Source organism: Protomyctophum parallelum (assembly GCF_964188405.1).
Source record: "Protomyctophum parallelum genome assembly, chromosome: 23".
In the NCBI taxonomy this organism is placed as follows: Eukaryota; Metazoa; Chordata; class Actinopteri; order Myctophiformes; family Myctophidae; genus Protomyctophum; species Protomyctophum parallelum.
The window spans coordinates 34,278,162-34,301,913 of record NC_139715.1 but is presented as its reverse complement, the minus strand read 5'-3'; the positions used below and the strand labels follow the sequence as shown (position 1 = coordinate 34,301,913).

General features: G+C 42.1%; 1 protein-coding gene across 1 annotated transcript in view; it reads left to right on the top strand.

The window, feature by feature from the left end:
• fam171b (family with sequence similarity 171 member B) overlaps positions 1-21,208 on the top strand; it is a gene marked incomplete at both ends in the record, with an annotated part of 63,133 nt that extends 41,925 nt beyond the window's left edge. The window contains 2 exons of the mRNA XM_083758516.1: positions 20,636-20,814; positions 20,863-21,208. Coding sequence (XP_083614642.1) covers positions 20,636-20,814; positions 20,863-21,208 — 525 coding nt within the window. The remainder of the gene's footprint in view (positions 1-20,635; positions 20,815-20,862) is intronic.
• Positions 21,209-23,752: the final 2,544 nt, after the last annotated feature.

The window sequence follows — 23,752 nt, the reverse complement described above, 5'->3', positions numbered from 1 at the left end:
TGTACTGCTGGTTAGATGTTTCCTAGAACACTAACACTGTAAACTAAAGGTTACCATGTTCTGCTGGTTAGATGTTTCCTATAACACTAACACTGTAAACTAAAGGTTACCATGTTCTGCTGGTTAGATGTTTCCTAGAACACTAACACTGTAAACTAAAGGTTACCATGTACTGCTGGTTAGATGTTTCCTATAGAACACTAACACTGTAAACTAAAGGTTACCATGTTCTGCTGGTTAGATGTTTCCTAGAACACTAACACTGTAAACTAAAGGTTACCATGTACTGCTGGTTAGATGTTTCCTAGAACACTAACACTGTAAACTAAAGGTTACCATGTACTGCTGGTTAGATGTTTCCTATAGAACACTAACACTGTAAACTAAAGGTTACCATGTACTGCTGGTTAGATGTTTCCTATAGAACACTAACACTGTAAACTAAAGGTTACCATGTACTGCTGGTTAGATGTTTCCTAGAACACTAACACTGAAAACTAAAGGGTTACCATGTACTGCTGGTTAGATGTTTCCTATAGAACACTAACACTGTAAACTAAAGGTTACCATGTACTGCTGGTTAGATGTTTCCTAGAACACTAACACTGTAAACTAAAGGTTACCATGTACTGCTGGTTAGATGTTTCTGACTCTAACACTGACCATGTACTGCTGGTTAGATGTTTCTGACAATAACACTGACCATGTACTGCTGGTTAGATGTTTCTGACTCTAACACTGACCATGTACTGCTGGTTAGATGTTCCTGACAATAACACTGACCATGTACTGCTGGTTAGATGTTTCTGACAATAACACTGACCATGTACTGCTGGTTAGATGTTTCTGACTCTAACACTGACCATGTACTGCTGGTTAGATGTTTCTGACTCTAACACTGACCATGTACTGCTGGTTAGATGTTTCTGACTCTAACACTGACCATGTACTGTTGGTTAGATGTTTCTGACTCTAACACTGACCATGTACTGCTGGTTAGATGTTCCTGACAATAACACTGACCATGTACTGCTGGTTAGATGTTTCTGACAATAACACTGACCATGTACTGCTGGTTAGATGTTCCTGACAATAACACTGACCAAGTACTGCTGGTTAGATGTTTCTGACAATAACACTGACCATGTACTGCTGGTTAGATGTTTCTGACTCTAATACTGACCATGTACTGCTGGTTAGATGTTTCTGACAATAACACTGACCATGTACTGCTGGTTAGATGTTTCTGACTCTAACACTGACCATGTACTGCTGGTTAGATGTTCCTGACAATAACACTGACCATGTACTGCTGGTTAGATGTTTCTGACTAACACTGACCATGTACTGCTGGTTAGATGTTTCTGACTCTAACACTGACCATGTACTGCTGGTTAGATGTTTCTGACAATAACACTGACCATGTACTGCTGGTTAGATGTTTCTGACTCTAACACTGACCATGTACTGCTGGTTAGATGTATCTGACTCTAACACTGACCATGTACTGCTGGTTAGATGTTTCTGACTCTAACACTGACCATGTACTGCTGGTTAGATGTTTCTGACAATAACACTGACCATGTACTGCTGGTTAGATGTTTCTGACTCTAACACTGACCATGTACTGCTGGTTAGATGTTTCTGACAATAACACTGACCATGTACTGCTGGTTAGATGTTTCTGACTCTAACACTGACCATGTACTGCTGGTTAGATGTTTCTGACTCTAACACTGACCATGTACTGCTGGTTAGATGTTTCTGACAATAACACTGACCATGTACTGCTGGTTAGATGTTCCTGACAATAACACTGACCATGTACTGCTGGTTAGATGTTTCTGACTCTAACACTGACCATGTACTGCTGGTTAGATGTTTCTGACAATAACACTGACCATGTACTGCTGGTTAGATGTTTCTGACAATAACACTGACCATGTACTGCTGGTTAGATGTTTCTGACTCTAACACTGACCATGTACTGCTGGTTAGATGTTTCTGACAATAACACTGACCATGTACTGCTGGTTAGATGTTCCTGACAATAACACTGACCATGTACTGCTGGTTAGATGTTTCTGACAATAACACTGACCATGTACTGCTGGTTAGATGTTTCTGACTCTAACACTGACCATGTACTGCTGGTTAGATGTTTCTGACAATAACACTGACCATGTACTGCTGGTTAGATGTTTCTGACTCTAACACTGACCATGTACTGCTGGTTAGATGTTCCTGACTCTAACACTGACCATGTACTGCTGGTTAGATGTTCCTGACAATAACACTGACCATGTACTGCTGGTTAGATGTTTCTGACTCTAACACTGACCATGTACTGCTGGTTAGATGTTTCTGACTCTAACACTGACCATGTACTGCTGGTTAGATGTTCCTGACTCTAACACTGACCATGTACTGCTGGTTAGATGTTCCTGACAATAACACTGACCATGTACTGCTGGTTAGATGTTCCTGACAATAACACTGACCATGTACTGCTGGTTAGATGTTTCCTAGAACACTAACACTGTAAACTAAAGGTTACCATGTTCTGCTGGTTAGATGTTTAGTTTAGTTTAGTTTAGTTTATTTAGGATCCCCATTAGCTGTTACACCTGGCAACAGCTATTCTTCCTGGGGTCCTCACAGAATAATATACATACAAAAATTGAAATAAGAACAACATTACAGATATCACAAAATAAATACATTAAAGCATAACAACCGTGCGTTCACTCTAGATTACATTAAAATAAACAGAATTACAATTTACAATGTTCCTGACCATGTACTGCTGGTTAGATGTTCCTGACAATATCACTGACCATGTACTGCTGGTTAGATGTTCCTGACAATAACACTGACCATGTACTGCTGGTTAGATGTTCCTGACAATAACACTGACCATGTACTGCTGGTTAGATGTTTCTGACTAACACTGACCATGTACTGCTGGTTAGATGTTCCTGACTCTAACACTGACCATATACTGCTGGTTAGATGTTTCTGACAATAACACTGACCATATACTGCTGGTTAGATGTTTCTGACAATAACACTGACCATGTACTGCTGGTTAGATGTTTCTGACTCTAACACTGACCATGTACTGCTGGTTAGATGTTTCTGACTCTAACACTGACCATGTACTGCTGGTTAGATGTTCCTGACTCTAACACTGACCATGTACTGCTGGTTAGATGTTCCTGACTCTAACACTGACCATGTACTGCTGGTTAGATGTTCCTGACAATAACACTGACCATGTACTGTTGGTTAGATGTTCCTGACAATAACACTGACCATGTACTGCTGGTTAGATGTTCCTGACTCTAACACTGACCATGTACTGCTGGTTAGATGTTCCTGACAATAACACTGACCATGTACTGCTGGTTAGATGTTCCTGACTCTAACACTGACCATGTACTGCTGGTTAGATGTTTCTGACTCTAACACTGACCATGTACTGCTGGTTAGATGTTCCTGACTCTAACACTGACCATGTACTGCTGGTTAGATGTTTCTGACTCTAACACTGACCATGTACTGCTGGTTAGATGTTTCTGACTCTAACACTGACCATGTACTGCTGGTTAGATGTTTCTGACTCTAACACTGACCATGTACTGCTGGTTAGATGTTTCTGACTCTAACACTGACCATGTACTGCTGGTTAGATGTTCCTGACAATAACACTGACCATGTACTGCTGGTTAGATGTTCCTGACTCTAACACTGACCATGTACTGCTGGTTAGATGTTTCTGACTCTAACACTGACCATGTACTGCTGGTTAGATGTTCCTGACTCTAACACTGACCATGTACTGCTGGTTAGATGTTCCTGACAATAACACTGACCATGTACTGCTGGTTAGATGTTTCTGACTCTAACACTGACCATGTACTGCTGGTTAGATGTTTCTGACTCTAACACTGACCATGTACTGCTGGTTAGATGTTTCTGACTCTAACACTGACCATGTACTGCTGGTTAGATGTTTCTGACTCTAACACTGACCATGTACTGCTGGTTAGATGTTTCTGACAATAACACTGACCATGTACTGCTGGTTAGATGTTTCTGACTCTAACACTGACCATGTACTGCTGGTTAGATGTTCCTGACAATAACACTGACCATGTACTGTTGGTTAGATGTTCCTGACAATAACACTGACCATGTACTGCTGGTTAGATGTTTCTGACTCTAACACTGACCATGTACTGCTGGTTAGATGTTTCTGACTCTAACACTGACCATGTACTGCTGGTTAGATGTTTCTGACAATAACACTGACCATGTACTGCTGGTTAGATGTTTCTGACTCTAACACTGACCATGTACTGCTGGTTAGATGTTCCTGACAATAACACTGACCATGTACTGCTGGTTAGATGTTTCTGACAATAACACTGACCATGTACTGCTGGTTAGATGTTTCTGACTCTAACACTGACCATGTACTGCTGGTTAGATGTTTCTGACTCTAACACTGACCATGTACTGCTGGTTAGATGTTTCTGACTCTAACACTGACCATGTACTGTTGGTTAGATGTTTCTGACTCTAACACTGACCATGTACTGCTGGTTAGATGTTTCTGACTCTAACACTGACCATGTACTGTTGGTTAGATGTTTCTGACTCTAACACTGACCATGTACTGCTGGTTAGATGTTCCTGACAATAACACTGACCATGTACTGCTGGTTAGATGTTTCTGACAATAACACTGACCATGTACTGCTGGTTAGATGTTTCTGACAATAACACTGACCATGTACTGCTGGTTAGATGTTTCTGACAATAACACTGACCATGTACTGCTGGTTAGATGTTCCTGACAATAACACTGACCAAGTACTGCTGGTTAGATGTTTCTGACAATAACACTGACCATGTACTGCTGGTTAGATGTTTCTGACAATAACACTGACCATGTACTGCTGGTTAGATGTTTCTGACTCTAATACTGACCATGTACTGCTGGTTAGATGTTTCTGACAATAACACTGACCATGTACTGCTGGTTAGATGTTTCTGACTCTAACACTGACCATGTACTGCTGGTTAGATGTTCCTGACAATAACACTGACCATGTACTGCTGGTTAGATGTTTCTGACTAACACTGACCATGTACTGCTGGTTAGATGTTTCTGACTCTAACACTGACCATGTACTGCTGGTTAGATGTTTCTGACAATAACACTGACCATGTACTGCTGGTTAGATGTTTCTGACAATAACACTGACCATGTACTGCTGGTTAGATGTTTCTGACAATAACACTGACCATGTACTGCTGGTTAGATGTTTCTGACTCTAACACTGACCATGTACTGCTGGTTAGATGTTTCTGACAATAACACTGACCATGTACTGCTGGTTAGATGTTTCTGACAATAACACTGACCATGTACTGCTGGTTAGATGTTTCTGACTCTAACACTGACCATGTACTGCTGGTTAGATGTTCCTGACAATAACACTGACCATGTACTGCTGGTTAGATGTTTCTGACAATAACACTGACCATGTACTGCTGGTTAGATGTTTCTGACTCTAACACTGACCATGTACTGCTGGTTAGATGTTTCTGACAATAACACTGACCATGTACTGCTGGTTAGATGTTTCTGACTCTAACACTGACCATGTACTGCTGGTTAGATGTTCCTGACTCTAACACTGACCATGTACTGCTGGTTAGATGTTCCTGACAATAACACTGACCATGTACTGCTGGTTAGATGTTTCTGACTCTAACACTGACCATGTACTGCTGGTTAGATGTTTCTGACTCTAACACTGACCATGTACTGCTGGTTAGATGTTCCTGACTCTAACACTGACCATGTACTGCTGGTTAGATGTTCCTGACAATAACACTGACCATGTACTGCTGGTTAGATGTTCCTGACAATAACACTGACCATGTACTGCTGGTTAGATGTTTCCTAGAACACTAACACTGTAAACTAAAGGTTACCATGTTCTGCTGGTTAGATGTTTAGTTTAGTTTAGTTTAGTTTATTTAGGATCCCCATTAGCTGTTACACCTGGCAACAGCTATTCTTCCTGGGGTCCTCACAGAATAATATACATACAAAAATTGAAATAAGAACAACATTACAGATATCACAAAATAAATACATTAAAGCATAACAACCGTGCGTTCACTCTAGATTACATTAAAATAAACAGAATTACAATTTACAATGTTCCTGACCATGTACTGCTGGTTAGATGTTCCTGACAATATCACTGACCATGTACTGCTGGTTAGATGTTCCTGACAATAACACTGACCATGTACTGCTGGTTAGATGTTCCTGACAATAACACTGACCATGTACTGCTGGTTAGATGTTTCTGACTAACACTGACCATGTACTGCTGGTTAGATGTTCCTGACTCTAACACTGACCATATACTGCTGGTTAGATGTTTCTGACAATAACACTGACCATATACTGCTGGTTAGATGTTTCTGACAATAACACTGACCATGTACTGCTGGTTAGATGTTTCTGACTCTAACACTGACCATGTACTGCTGGTTAGATGTTTCTGACTCTAACACTGACCATGTACTGCTGGTTAGATGTTCCTGACTCTAACACTGACCATGTACTGCTGGTTAGATGTTCCTGACTCTAACACTGACCATGTACTGCTGGTTAGATGTTCCTGACAATAACACTGACCATGTACTGTTGGTTAGATGTTCCTGACAATAACACTGACCATGTACTGCTGGTTAGATGTTCCTGACTCTAACACTGACCATGTACTGCTGGTTAGATGTTCCTGACAATAACACTGACCATGTACTGCTGGTTAGATGTTCCTGACTCTAACACTGACCATGTACTGCTGGTTAGATGTTTCTGACTCTAACACTGACCATGTACTGCTGGTTAGATGTTCCTGACTCTAACACTGACCATGTACTGCTGGTTAGATGTTTCTGACTCTAACACTGACCATGTACTGCTGGTTAGATGTTTCTGACTCTAACACTGACCATGTACTGCTGGTTAGATGTTTCTGACTCTAACACTGACCATGTACTGCTGGTTAGATGTTTCTGACTCTAACACTGACCATGTACTGCTGGTTAGATGTTCCTGACAATAACACTGACCATGTACTGCTGGTTAGATGTTCCTGACTCTAACACTGACCATGTACTGCTGGTTAGATGTTTCTGACTCTAACACTGACCATGTACTGCTGGTTAGATGTTCCTGACTCTAACACTGACCATGTACTGCTGGTTAGATGTTCCTGACAATAACACTGACCATGTACTGCTGGTTAGATGTTTCTGACTCTAACACTGACCATGTACTGCTGGTTAGATGTTTCTGACTCTAACACTGACCATGTACTGCTGGTTAGATGTTTCTGACTCTAACACTGACCATGTACTGCTGGTTAGATGTTTCTGACTCTAACACTGACCATGTACTGCTGGTTAGATGTTTCTGACAATAACACTGACCATGTACTGCTGGTTAGATGTTTCTGACTCTAACACTGACCATGTACTGCTGGTTAGATGTTCCTGACAATAACACTGACCATGTACTGTTGGTTAGATGTTCCTGACAATAACACTGACCATGTACTGCTGGTTAGATGTTTCTGACTCTAACACTGACCATGTACTGCTGGTTAGATGTTTCTGACTCTAACACTGACCATGTACTGCTGGTTAGATGTTTCTGACAATAACACTGACCATGTACTGCTGGTTAGATGTTTCTGACTCTAACACTGACCATGTACTGCTGGTTAGATGTTCCTGACAATAACACTGACCATGTACTGCTGGTTAGATGTTTCTGACAATAACACTGACCATGTACTGCTGGTTAGATGTTTCTGACTCTAACACTGACCATGTACTGCTGGTTAGATGTTTCTGACTCTAACACTGACCATGTACTGCTGGTTAGATGTTTCTGACTCTAACACTGACCATGTACTGTTGGTTAGATGTTTCTGACTCTAACACTGACCATGTACTGCTGGTTAGATGTTTCTGACTCTAACACTGACCATGTACTGTTGGTTAGATGTTTCTGACTCTAACACTGACCATGTACTGCTGGTTAGATGTTCCTGACAATAACACTGACCATGTACTGCTGGTTAGATGTTTCTGACAATAACACTGACCATGTACTGCTGGTTAGATGTTTCTGACAATAACACTGACCATGTACTGCTGGTTAGATGTTTCTGACAATAACACTGACCATGTACTGCTGGTTAGATGTTCCTGACAATAACACTGACCAAGTACTGCTGGTTAGATGTTTCTGACAATAACACTGACCATGTACTGCTGGTTAGATGTTTCTGACAATAACACTGACCATGTACTGCTGGTTAGATGTTTCTGACTCTAATACTGACCATGTACTGCTGGTTAGATGTTTCTGACAATAACACTGACCATGTACTGCTGGTTAGATGTTTCTGACTCTAACACTGACCATGTACTGCTGGTTAGATGTTCCTGACAATAACACTGACCATGTACTGCTGGTTAGATGTTTCTGACTAACACTGACCATGTACTGCTGGTTAGATGTTTCTGACTCTAACACTGACCATGTACTGCTGGTTAGATGTTTCTGACAATAACACTGACCATGTACTGCTGGTTAGATGTTTCTGACAATAACACTGACCATGTACTGCTGGTTAGATGTTTCTGACAATAACACTGACCATGTACTGCTGGTTAGATGTTTCTGACTCTAACACTGACCATGTACTGCTGGTTAGATGTTTCTGACAATAACACTGACCATGTACTGCTGGTTAGATGTTTCTGACAATAACACTGACCATGTACTGCTGGTTAGATGTTTCTGACTCTAACACTGACCATGTACTGCTGGTTAGATGTTCCTGACAATAACACTGACCATGTACTGCTGGTTAGATGTTTCTGACAATAACACTGACCATGTACTGCTGGTTAGATGTTTCTGACTCTAACACTGACCATGTACTGCTGGTTAGATGTTTCTGACAATAACACTGACCATGTACTGCTGGTTAGATGTTTCTGACTCTAACACTGACCATGTACTGCTGGTTAGATGTTCCTGACTCTAACACTGACCATGTACTGCTGGTTAGATGTTCCTGACAATAACACTGACCATGTACTGCTGGTTAGATGTTTCTGACTCTAACACTGACCATGTACTGCTGGTTAGATGTTTCTGACTCTAACACTGACCATGTACTGCTGGTTAGATGTTCCTGACTCTAACACTGACCATGTACTGCTGGTTAGATGTTCCTGACAATAACACTGACCATGTACTGCTGGTTAGATGTTCCTGACAATAACACTGACCATGTACTGCTGGTTAGATGTTTCCTAGAACACTAACACTGTAAACTAAAGGTTACCATGTTCTGCTGGTTAGATGTTTAGTTTAGTTTAGTTTAGTTTATTTAGGATCCCCATTAGCTGTTACACCTGGCAACAGCTATTCTTCCTGGGGTCCTCACAGAATAATATACATACAAAAATTGAAATAAGAACAACATTACAGATATCACAAAATAAATACATTAAAGCATAACAACCGTGCGTTCACTCTAGATTACATTAAAATAAACAGAATTACAATTTACAATGTTCCTGACCATGTACTGCTGGTTAGATGTTCCTGACAATATAACTGACCATGTACTGCTGGTTAGATGTTCCTGACAATAACACTGACCATGTACTGCTGGTTAGATGTTCCTGACAATAACACTGACCATGTACTGCTGGTTAGATGTTTCTGACTAACACTGACCATGTACTGCTGGTTAGATGTTCCTGACTCTAACACTGACCATATACTGCTGGTTAGATGTTTCTGACAATAACACTGACCATGTACTGCTGGTTAGATGTTTCTGACTCTAACACTGACCATGTACTGCTGGTTAGATGTTTCTGACTCTAACACTGACCATGTACTGCTGGTTAGATGTTTCTGACTCTAACACTGACCATGTACTGCTGGTTAGATGTTCCTGACTCTAATACTGACCATGTACTGCTGGTTAGATGTTCCTGACAATAACACTGACCATGTACTGCTGGTTAGATGTTTCTGACTCTAACACTGACCATGTACTGCTGGTTAGATGTTCCTGACAATATAACACTGACCATGTACTGCTGGTTAGATGTTCCTGACAATATAACACTGACCATGTACTGCTGGTTAGATGTTCCTGACTCTAACACTGACCATGTACTGCTGGTTAGATGTTCCTGACAATAACACTGACCATGTACTGCTGGTTAGATGTTTCTGACTCTATCACTGACCATGTACTGCTGGTTAGATGTTCCTGACTCTAACACTGACCATGTACTGCTGGTTAGATGTTTCTGACTCTAACACTGACCATGTACTGCTGGTTAGATGTTCCTGACTCTAACACTGACCATGTACTGCTGGTTAGATGTTTCTGACTCTAACACTGACCTAGCCCCTTTCAGGACCCTACGTAAAACTTTTTTGATATTTTGTTGAGTTTTACGTTGGGTCCCTGCTCGCTACTGTATTTTCGTATGGAAATTCCTAAATGCGGATGTGGAGATTCTCTCTAAAATAGGCCCCGCGGCATGTGACGCCATTATTTTCCTTGAGTTATTCTGAATTCGGTAACTTTAAGTAGCTATACATCCCGGTGCGAATATCTCCTGTGGCGCGGAAGCCGTTAAGTATTTTTAATCTTTGTTTGACCGATTTGGTCGCTTTATTTCTTCTTGTTTGTTTACCGTTTATTGTACCGCCTCCCGGTGTGCGGTTGGCTTGTGAGGCTACGTCCCTGCCTCTGATCTGCTGTGTCATAGCTATAGCGCCACTAGCTAGCCAGATAGGCGGTACAATGAGGTGTCAATAAACAAGAAGAATCCAAGCTTCCAAATCGGGCAAACATATATTAAAAATACTTAACGGCTTCCGCGCCACAGGAGATATTCGCAAAGGTATGTATGTGTACTTATACTTTACATATTCAGAAAGCCTCATACTGAAGAATATCGTCAAAGAGCGCGGGGAGGCGTTTTAACATGTAAACATGAGCCAGTAAATGTTTTAATCAGGTGGCATGGACGACGAGGAACAGGACCCAATGCACTGGGTCGAACAAATGTCAGAAACTTCAGTAGCATTTGGGTTCTGCTTGGAGGGCTAACACTGACCATGTACTGCTGGTTAGATGTTTCTGACTCTAACACTGACCATGTACTGCTGGTTAGATGTTTCTGACTCTAACACTGACCATGTACTGCTGGTTAGATGTTTCTGACTCTAACACTGACCATGTACTGCTGGTTAGATGTTTCTGACTCTAACACTGACCATGTACTGCTGGTTAGATGTTTCTGACTCTAACACTGACCATGTACTGCTGGTTAGATGTTTCTGACTCTAACACTGACCATGTACTGCTGGTTAGATGTTCCTGACAATAACACTGACCATGTACTGCTGGTTAGATGTTTCTGACTCTAACACTGACCATGTACTGCTGGTTAGATGTTCCTGACTCTAACACTGACCATGTACTGCTGGTTAGATGTTTCTGACTCTAACACTGACCATGTACTGCTGGTTAGATGTTTCTGACAATAACACTGACCATGTACTGCTGGTTAGATGTTCCTGACTCTAACACTGACCATGTACTGCTGGTTAGATGTTCCTGACTCTAACACTGACCATGTACTGCTGGTTAGATGTTTCTGACAATAACACTGACCATGTACTGCTGGTTAGATGTTCCTGACTCTAACACTGACCATGTACTGCTGGTTAGATGTTTCTGACTCTAACACTGACCATGTACTGCTGGTTAGATGTTCCTGACTCTAACACTGACCATGTACTGCTGGTTAGATGTTCCTGACTCTAACACTGACCATGTACTGCTGGTTAGATGTTTCTGACTCTAACACTGACCATGTACTGCTGGTTAGATGTTTCTGACTCTAACACTGACCATGTACTGCTGGTTAGATGTTTCTGACAATAACACTGACCATGTACTGCTGGTTAGATGTTCCTGACAATAACACTGACCATGTACTGCTGGATAGATGTTCCTGACTCTAACACTGACCATGTACTGCTGGTTAGATGTTTCTGACTCTAATACTGACCATGTACTGCTGGTTAGATGTTTCTGACTCTAACACTGACCATGTACTGCTGGTTAGATGTTCCTGACTCTAACACTGACCATGTACTGCTGGTTAGATGTTTCTGACAATAACACTGACCATGTACTGCTGGTTAGATGTTTCTGACTCTAATACTGACCATGTACTGCTGGTTAGATGTTTCTGACAATAACACTGACCATGTACTGCTGGTTAGATGTTTCTGACTCTAACACTGACCATGTACTGCTGGTTAGATGTTTCTGACTCTAACACTGACCATGTACTGCTGGTTAGATGTTTCTGACTAACACTGACCATGTACTGCTGGTTAGATGTTTCTGACTCTAACACTGATCATGTACTGCTGGTTAGATGTTTCTGACAATAACACTGACCATGTACTGCTGGTTAGATGTTCCTGACTCTAACACTGACCATGTACTGCTGGTTAGATGTTTCTGACAATAACACTGACCATGTACTGCTGGTTAGATGTTCCTGACAATAACACTGACCATGTACTGCTGGTTAGATGTTCCTGACTCTAACACTGACCATGTACTGCTGGTTAGATGTTCCTGACTCTAACACTGACCATGTACTGCTGGTTAGATGTTTCTGACAATAACACTGACCATGTACTGCTGGTTAGATGTTCCTGACAATAACACTGACCATGTACTGCTGGTTAGATGTTTCTGACTCTAACACTGACCATGTACTGCTGGTTAGATGTTTCTGACTCTAACACTGACCATGTACTGCTGGTTAGATGTTTCTGACTCTAACACTGACCATGTACTGCTGGTTAGATGTTCCTGACTCTAACACTGACCATGTACTGCTGGTTAGATGTTTCTGACTCTAACACTGACCATGTACTGCTGGTTAGATGTTTCTGACTCTAACACTGACCATGTACTGCTGGTTAGATGTTTCTGACAATAACACTGACCATGTACTGCTGGTTAGATGTTCCTGACAATAACACTGACCATGTACTGCTGGTTAGATGTTTCTGACAATAACACTGACCATGTACTGCTGGTTAGATGTTTCTGACTCTAACACTGACCATGTACTGCTGGTTAGATGTTTCTGACTCTAACACTGACCATGTACTGCTGGTTAGATGTTCCTGACAATAACACTGACCATGTACTGCTGGTTAGATGTTTCTGACTCTAACACTGACCATGTACTGCTGGTTAGATGTTTCCTAGAACACTAACACTGTAAACTAAAGGTTACCATGTTCTGCTGGTTAGATGTTTCCTATAGAACACTAACACTGTAAACTAAAGGTTACCATGTACTGCTGGTTAGATGTTTCCTATAGAACACTAACACTGTAAACTAAAGGTTACCATGTACTGCTGGTTAGATGTTTCCTAGAACACTAACACTGTAAACTAAAGGTTACCATGTACTGCTGGTTAGATGTTTCCTAGAACACTAACACTGTAAACTAAAGGTTACCATGTACTGCTGGTTAGATGTTTCCTAGAACACTAACACTGTAAACTAAAGGTTACCATGTACTGCTGGTTAGATGTTTCCTATAGAAGACTAACACTGTAAACTAAAGGTTACCATGTACTGCTGGTTAGATGTTTCCTATAGAACACTAACACTGTAAACTAAAGGTTACCATGTACTGCTGGTTAGATGTTTCCTAGAACACTAACACTGTAAACTAAAGGTTACCATGTACTGCTGGTTAGATGTTTCCTATAGAACACTAACACTGTAAACTAAAGGTTACCATGTACTGCTGGTTAGATGTTTCCTAGAACACTAACACTGTAAACTAAAGGTTACCACGTACTGCTGGTTAGATGTTTCCTAGAACACTAACACTGTAAACTAAAGGTTACCATGTACTGCTGGTTAGATGTTTCCTAGAACACTAACACTGTAAACTAAAGGTTACCATGTACTGCTGGTTAGATGTTTCCTAGAACGCTAACACTGTAAACTAAAGGTTACCATGTACTGCTGGTTAGATGTTTCCTAGAACACTAACACTGTAAACTAAAGGTTACCATGTTCTGCTGGTTAGATGTTTCCTAGAACACTAACACTGTAAACTAAAGGTTACCATGTACTGCTGGTTAGATGTTTCCTAGAACACTAACACTGTAAACTAAAGGTTACCATGTACTGCTGGTTAGATGTTTCCTATAGAACACTAACACTGTAAACTAAAGGTTACCATGTACTGCTGGTTAGATGTTTCCTAGAACACTAACACTGTAAACTAAAGGTTACCATGTACTGCTGGTTAGATGTTTCCTAGAACACTAACACTGGAAACTAAAGGTTACCATGTACTGCTGGTTAGATGTTTCCTAGAACACTAACACTGTAAACTAAAGGTTACCATGTTCTGCTGGTTAGATGTTTCCTAGAACACTAACACTGTAAACTAAAGGTTACCATGTACTGCTGGTTAGATGTTTCCTAGAACACTAACACTGTAAACTAAAGGTTACCATGTACTGCTGGTTAGATGTTTCCTATAGAACACTAACACTGTAAACTAAAGGTTACCATGCACTGCTGGTTAGATGTTTCCTAGAACGCTAACACTGTAAACTAAAGGTTACCATGTACTGCTGGTTAGATGTTTCCTAGAACACTAACACTGTAAACTAAAGGTTACCATGTTCTGCTGGTTAGATGTTTCCTAGAACACTAACACTGTAAACTAAAGGTTACCATGTACTGCTGGTTAGATGTTTCCTAGAACACTAACACTGTAAACTAAAGGTTACCATGTACTGCTGGTTAGATGTTTCCTAGAACACTAACACTGTAAACTAAAGGTTACCATGTACTGCTGGTTAGATGTTTCCTAGAACACTAACACTGGAAACTAAAGGTTACCATGTACTGCTGGTTAGATGTTTCCTAGAACACTAACACTGGTAACTAAAGGGTTACCATGTACTGCTGGTTAGATGTTTCCTATAGAACACTAACACTGTAAACTAAAGGTTACCATGTTCTGCTGGTTAGATGTTTCCTATAGAACACTAACACTGTAAACTAAAGGTTACCATGTACTGCTGGTTAGATGTTTCCTATAGAACACTAACACTGTAAACTAAAGGTTACCATGTACTGCTGGTTAGATGTTTCCTATAGAACACTAACACTGTAAACTAAAGGTTACCATGTACTGCTGGTTAGATGTTTCCTATAGAACACTAACACTGGAAACTAAAGGTTACCATGTACTGCTGGTTAGATGTTTCCTAGAACACTAACACTGTAAACTAAAGGTTACCATGTACTGCTGGTTAGATGTTTCCTAGAACACTAACACTGTAAACTAAAGGTTACCATGTACTGCTGGTTAGATGTTTCCTATAGAACACTAACACTGTAAACTAAAGGTTACCATGTACTGCTGGTTAGATGTTTCCTAGAACACTAACACTGTAAACTAAAGGTTACCATGTACTGCTGGTTAGATGTTTCCTAGAACACTAACACTGTAAACTAAAGGTTACCATGTACTGCTGGTTAGATGTTTCCTATAGAACACTAACACTGTAAACTAAAGGTTACCATGTACTGCTGGTTAGATGTTTCCTAGAACACTAACACTGTAAACTAAAGGTTACCATGTACTGCTGGTTAGATGTTTCCTATAGAACACTAACACTGGAAACTAAAGGTTACCATGTACTGCTGGTTAGATGTTTCCTATAGAACACTAACACTGTAAACTAAAGGTTACCATGTACTGCTGGTTAGATGTTTCCTAGAACACTAACACTGGAAACTAAAGGGTTACCATGTACTGCTGGTTAGATGTTTCCTAGAACACTAACACTGTAAACTAAAGGTTACCATGTTCTGCTGGTTAGATGTTTCCTAGAACACTAACACTGTAAACTAAAGGTTACCATGTACTGCTGGTTAGATGTTTCCTATAGAACACGAACACTGAAAACTAAAGGTTACCATGTACTGCTGGTTAGATGTTTCCTAGAACACTAACACTGTAAACTAAAGGTTACCATGTACTGCTGGTTAGATGTTTCCTAGAACACTAACACTGTAAACTAAAGGTTACCATGTACTGCTGGTTAGATGTTTCCTAGAACACTAACACTGTAAACTAAAGGTTACCATGTACTGCTGGTTAGATGTTTCCTAGAACACTAACACTGTAAACTAAAGTTTACCATGTACTGCTGGTTAGATGTTTCCTAGAACACTAACACTGTAAACTAAAGGTTACCATGTACTGCTGGTTAGATGTTTCCTAGAACACTAACACTGTAAACTAAAGGTTACCATGTACTGCTGGTTAGATGTTTCCTATAACACTAACACTGTAAACTAAAGGTTACCATGTACTGCTGGTTAGATGTTTCCTAGAACACTAACACTGTAAACTAAAGGTTACCATGTACTGCTGGTTAGATGTTTCCTAGAACACTAACACTGTAAACTAAAGGTTACCATGTTCTGCTGGTTAGATGTTTCCTAGAACACTAACACTGTAAACTAAAGGTTACCATGTTCTGCTGGTTAGATGTTTCCTAGAACACTAACACTGTAAACTAAAGGTTACCACGTACTGCTGGTTAGATGTTTCCTAGAACACTAACACTGTAAACTAAAGGTTACCATGTTCTGCTGGTTAGATGTTTCCTATAACACTAACACTGTAAACTAAAGGTTACCATGTACTGCTGGTTAGATGTTTCCTAGAACACTAACACTGTAAACTAAAGGTTACCATGTACTGCTGGTTAGATGTTTCCTATAGAACACTAACACTGTAAACTAAAGGTTACCATGTACTGCTGGTTAGATGTTTCCTATAGAACACTAACACTGTAAACTAAAGGTTACCATGTACTGCTGGTTAGATGTTTCCTATAGAACACTAACACTGTAAACTAAAGGTTACCATGTACTGCTGGTTAGATGTTTCCTAGAACACTAACACTGTAAACTAAAGGTTACCATGTTCTGCTGGTTAGATGTTTCCTAGAACACTAACACTGTAAACTAAAGGTTACCATGTTCTGCTGGTTAGATGTTTCCTAGAACACTAACACTGTAAACTAAAGGTTACCATGTACTGCTGGTTAGATGTTTCCTATAGAACACTAACACTGTAAACTAAAGGTTACCATGTACTGCTGGTTAGATGTTTCCTAGAACACTAACACTGTAAACTAAAGGTTACCATGTACTGCTGGTTAGATGTTTCCTAGAACACTAACACTGTAAACTAAAGGTTACCATGTTCTGCTGGTTAGATGTTTCCTATAGAACACTAACACTGTAAACTAAAGGTTACCATGTACTGCTGGTTAGATGTTTCCTATAGAACGCTAACACTGTAAACTAAAGGTTACCATGTACTGCTGGTTAGATGTTTCCTAGAACACTAACACTGTAAACTAAAGGTTACCATGTTCTGCTGGTTAGATGTTTCCTATAGAACACTAACACTGTAAACTAAAGGTTACCATGTTCTGCTGGTTAGATGTTTCCTATAGAACACTAACACTGGAAACTAAAGGTTACCATGTACTGCTGGTTAGATGTTTCCTAGAACACTAACACTGTAAACTAAAGGTTACCATGTACTGCTGGTTAGATGTTTCCTAGAACACTAACACTGTAAACTAAAGGTTACCATGTACTGCTGGTTAGATGTTTCCTATAGAACACTAACACTGGAAACTAAAGGTTACCATGTACTGCTGGTTAGATGTTTCCTATAGAACACTAACACTGTAAACTAAAGGTTACCATGTACTGCTGGTTAGATGTTTCCTATAGAACGCTAACACTGTAAACTAAAGGTTACCATGTACTGCTGGTTAGATGTTTCCTAGAACGCTAACACTGTAAACTAAAGGTTACCATGTTCTGCTGGTTAGATGTTTCCTAGAACACTAACACTGAAAACTAAAGGTTACCATGTTCTGCTGGTTAGATGTTTCCTATAGAACACTAACACTGTAAACTAAAGGTTACCATGTACTGCTGGTTAGATGTTTCCTATAGAACACTAACACTGTAAACTAAAGGTTACCATGTACTGCTGGTTAGATGTTTCCTAGAACACTAACACTGGAAACTAAAGGTTACCATGTACTGCTGGTTAGATGTTTCCTATAGAACACTAACACTGTAAACTAAAGGTTACCATGTACTGCTGGTTAGATGTTTCCTAGAACACTAACACTGTAAACTAAAGGTTACCATGTACTGCTGGTTAGATGTTTCCTATAGAACGCTAACACTGTAAACTAAAGGTTACCATGTACTGCTGGTTAGATGTTTCCTAGAACACTAACACTGTAAACTAAAGGTTACCATGTACTGCTGGTTAGATGTTTCCTAGAACACTAACACTGTAAACTAAAGGTTACCATGTACTGCTGGTTAGATGTTTCCTAGAACACTAACACTGGAAACTAAAGGTTACCATGTACTGCTGGTTAGATGTTTCCTATAGAACACTAACACTGTAAACTAAAGGTTACCATGTACTGCTGGTTAGATGTTTCCTAGAACACTAACACTGTAAACTAAAGGTTACCATGTACTGCTGGTTAGATGTTTCCTAGAACACTAACACTGTAAACTAAAGGTTACCATGTACTGCTGGTTAGATGTTTCCTATAGAACACTAACACTGTAAACTAAAGGTTACCATGTTCTGCTGGTTAGATGTTTCCTATAGAACACTAACACTGTAAACTAAAGGTTACCATGTACTGCTGGTTAGATGTTTCCTAGAACACTAACACTGTAAACTAAAGGTTACCATGTTCTGCTGGTTAGATGTTTCCTATAACACTAACACTGTAAACTAAAGGTTACCATGTTCTGCTGGTTAGATGTTTCCTAGAACACTAACACTGTAAACTAAAGGTTACCATGTACTGCTGGTTAGATGTTTCCTATAGAACACTAACACTGTAAACTAAAGGTTACCATGTTCTGCTGGTTAGATGTTTCCTAGAACACTAACACTGTAAACTAAAGGTTACCATGTACTGCTGGTTAGATGTTTCCTAGAACACTAACACTGTAAACTAAAGGTTACCATGTACTGCTGGTTAGATGTTTCCTATAGAACACTAACACTGAAAACTAAAGGGTTACCATGTACTGCTGGTTAGATGTTTCCTAGAACACTAACACTGTAAACTAAAGGGTTACCATGTTCTGCTGGTTAGATGTTTAGTTTAGTTTAGTTTAGTTTATTTAGGATCCCCATTAGCTGTTACACCTGGCAACAGCTATTCTTCCTGGGGTCCTCACAGAATAATATACATACAAAAATTGAAATAAGAACAACATTACAGATATCACAAAATAAATACATTAAAGCATAACAACCGTGCGTTCACTCTAGATTACATTAAAATAAACAGAATTACAATTTACAATGTTCCTGACCATGTACTGCTGGTTAGATGTTCCTGACAATATCACTGACCATGTACTGCTGGTTAGATGTTCCTGACAATAACACTGACCATGTACTGCTGGTTAGATGTTCCTGACAATAACACTGACCATGTACTGCTGGTTAGATGTTCCTGACAATAACACTGACCATGTACTGCTGGTTAGATGTTTCTGACAATAACACTGACCATGTACTGCTGGTTAGATGTTTCTGACTCTAACACTGACCATGTACTGCTGGTTAGATGTTTCTGACTCTAACACTGACCATGTACTGCTGGTTAGATGTTTCTGACTCTAACACTGACCATGTACTGCTGGTTAGATGTTCCTGACTCTAATACTGACCATGTACTGCTGGTTAGATGTTCCTGACAATAACACTGACCATGTACTGCTGGTTAGATGTTTCTGACTCTAACACTGACCATGTACTGCTGGTTAGATGTTCCTGACAATATAACACTGACCATGTACTGCTGGTTAGATGTTCCTGACAATATAACACTGACCATGTACTGCTGGTTAGATGTTCCTGACAATAACACTGACCATGTACTGCTGGTTAGATGATGTCATCCATAGAGACACATGATGTCATCTCTAGGGACACATGATGTCATCGCTATAGGGACACATGATGTCATCTCTAGGGACACATGATGTCATCGCTATAGGGACACATGATGTCATCTCTAGGGACACATGATGTCATCGCTATAGGGACACATGATGTCATCTCTAGGGACACATGATGTCATCGCTATAGGGACACATGATGTCATCACTGGGGACACATGATGTCATCGCTATAGGGACACATGATGTCATCACTGGGGATGGGCTATTGAAGGATGCGTGGCGTTGTGAAATCCATGATCTCGACCGCGGTCGAAAAAATGATGATGATGGTGTCTTACTTACTGTACGTATACTGTACTTCCAGGTGCGCCACTCCATCATCGAGCTGCACGGGGGGGGCCACGGGGGGGGGCACGGGGGCCCCCGGCAGCGGGAGAGGCCCGGCAGCAACGACACCAGCCTGGACTCGGGCGTGGACATGAGCGAGTCCTCCTCCTCGTCGGCGCTGCCTCCACAGAGCCTCCGCGACGCCTACCGCGACCGGCCCCACCCCCACCCCCCCCCCTCCTCCTCCTCTTCCTCCTCCTCCCGCGCCTCCTCGCTGCCCTCCTCCTCCTCGTCGCCCCGCGGCCGCGGCGAGGAGGCGGACCTGAGCAGCAGCGAGAGCGGCACCACGGCCACCTGCACGCCCGAGGACGCCTCCTCGCTGAGGAGCCTCCTGGACGGCGGCGGCGGCATCGCCAACATCCCCGAGGAGGACCCGTCCTGGTCCAGCGCCCAGGAGGACAGCGAGTCCCACGGGACGACGCCGCCGCCGCCCAGACGCCTCCGCAAGGCGCGGGGGGAGAAGGGGGGGAGGGCGGCCAAGAGGAGCGCCGCCGCTAAGCACGGGCGCGGCGAGGGGGGGCGGCGGCCGCTGCAGGCCAATAGGAGCTGAGAGCATGACGTCACTGAGGTGACCACACCGAACTACAACATGACGTCACTGAGGTGACCACCGAACTACAACATGACGTCACTGAGGTGACCACCGAACTACAACATGACGTCACTGAGGTGACCACCGCAACTACAACATGACGTCACTGAGGTGACCACCGAACTACAACATGACGTCACTGAGGTGACCACCGAACTACAACATGACGTCACTGAGGTGACCACCGAACTACAACATGACGTCACTGAGGTGACCACCGAACTACAACATGATGTCACTGAGGTGACCACCGAACTACAACATGACGTCACTGAGGTAACCACCGAACTACAACATGATGTCACTGAGGTAACCACCGAACTACAACATGATGTCACTGAGGTGACCACCGAACTACAACATGATGTCACTGAGGTGACCACCGAACTACAACATGACGTCACTGAGGTGACCACCGAACTACAACATGACGTCACTGAGGTAACCACCGAACTACAACATGACGTCACTGAGGTGACCACCGAACTACAACATGACGTCACTGAGGTGACCACCGAACTACAACATGACGTCACTGAGGTGACCACCGAACTACAACATGACGTCACTGAGGTAACCACCGAACTACAACATGATGTCACTGAGGTGACCACCGAACTACAACATGACGTCACTGAGGTGACCACCGAACTACAACATGACGTCACTGAGGTGACCACCGAACTACAACATGATGTCACTGAGGTGACCACCGAACTACAACATGACGTCACTGAGGTGACCACCGAACTACAACATGATGTCACTGAGGTGACCACCAAACTACAACATGATGTCACTGAGGTGACCACACCGAACTACAACATGATGTCACAGAGGTGACCACACCGAACTACAACATGACGTCACTGAGGTGACCACCGAACTACAACATGATGTCACTGAGGTGACCACCGAACTACAACATGACGTCACTGAGGTGACCACACCGAACTACAACATGACGTCACTGAGGTGACCACCGAACTACAACATGATGTCACTGAGGTGACCACCGCACTACAACATGACGTCACTGAGGTGACCACCGAACTACAACATGACGTCACTGAGGTGACCACCGAACTACAACATGACGTCACTGAGGTGACCACCGAACTACAACATGACGTCACTGAGGTGACCACCGAACTACAACATGACGTCACTGAGGTGACCACCGAACTACAACATGACGTCACTGAGGTGACCACACCGAACTACAACATGACGTCACTGAGGTAACCACCGAACTACAACATGATGTCACTGAGGTGACCACCAAACTACAACATGATGTCACTGAGGTGACCACACCGAACTACAACATGATGTCACAGAGGTGACCACACCGAACTACAACATGACGTCACTGAGGTGACCACCGAACTACAACATGACGTCACTGAGGTGACCACCGAACTACAACATGATGTCACTGAGGTGACCACCGAACTACAACATGACGTCACTGAGGTGACCACCGAACTACAACATGACGTCACTGAGGTGACCACACCGAACTACAACATGACGTCACTGAGGTGACCACCGAACTACAACATGATGTCACTGAGGTGACCACCGCACTACAACATGACGTCACTGAGGTGACCACCGAACTACAACATGACGTCACTGAGGTGACCACCGAACTACAACATGACGTCACTGAGGTGACCACCGAACTACAACATGACGTCACTGAGGTGACCACCGAACTACAACATGACGTCACTGAGGTGACCACACCGAACTACAACATGACGTCACTGAGGTGACCACACCGAACTACAACATGACGTCACTGAGGTGACCACCGAACTACAACATGATGTCACTGAGGTGACCACCGAACTACAACATGACGTCACTGAGGTGACCACACCGAACTACAACATGACGTCACTGAGGTGACCACCAAACTACAACATGATGTCACTGAGGTGACCACACCGAACTACAACATGATGTCACAGAGGTGACCACACCGAACTACAACATGACGTCACTGAGGTGACCACCGAACTACAACATGATGTCACTGAGGTGACCACCGAACTACAACATGACGTCACTGAGGTGACCACCGAACTACAACATGACGTCACTGAGGTGACCACCAAACTACAACATGACGTCACTGAGGTGACCACACCGAACTACAACATGACATCACTGAGGTGACCACCGAACTACAACATGACGTCACTGAGGTGAACACCGAACTACAACATGACGTCACTGAGGTGACCACCAAACTACAACATGACGTCACTGAGGTGACCGCCGAACTACAACATGACGTCACTGAGGTGACCACCGAACTACAACATGACATCACTGAGGTGACCACCAAACTACAACATGATGTCACTGAGGTGACCACCGAACTACAACATGACGTCACTGAGGTGACCACCGAACTACAACATGATGTCACTGAGGTGACCACCGAACTACAACATGACGTCACTGAGCCGCGGTGAAGAGCAAACCACC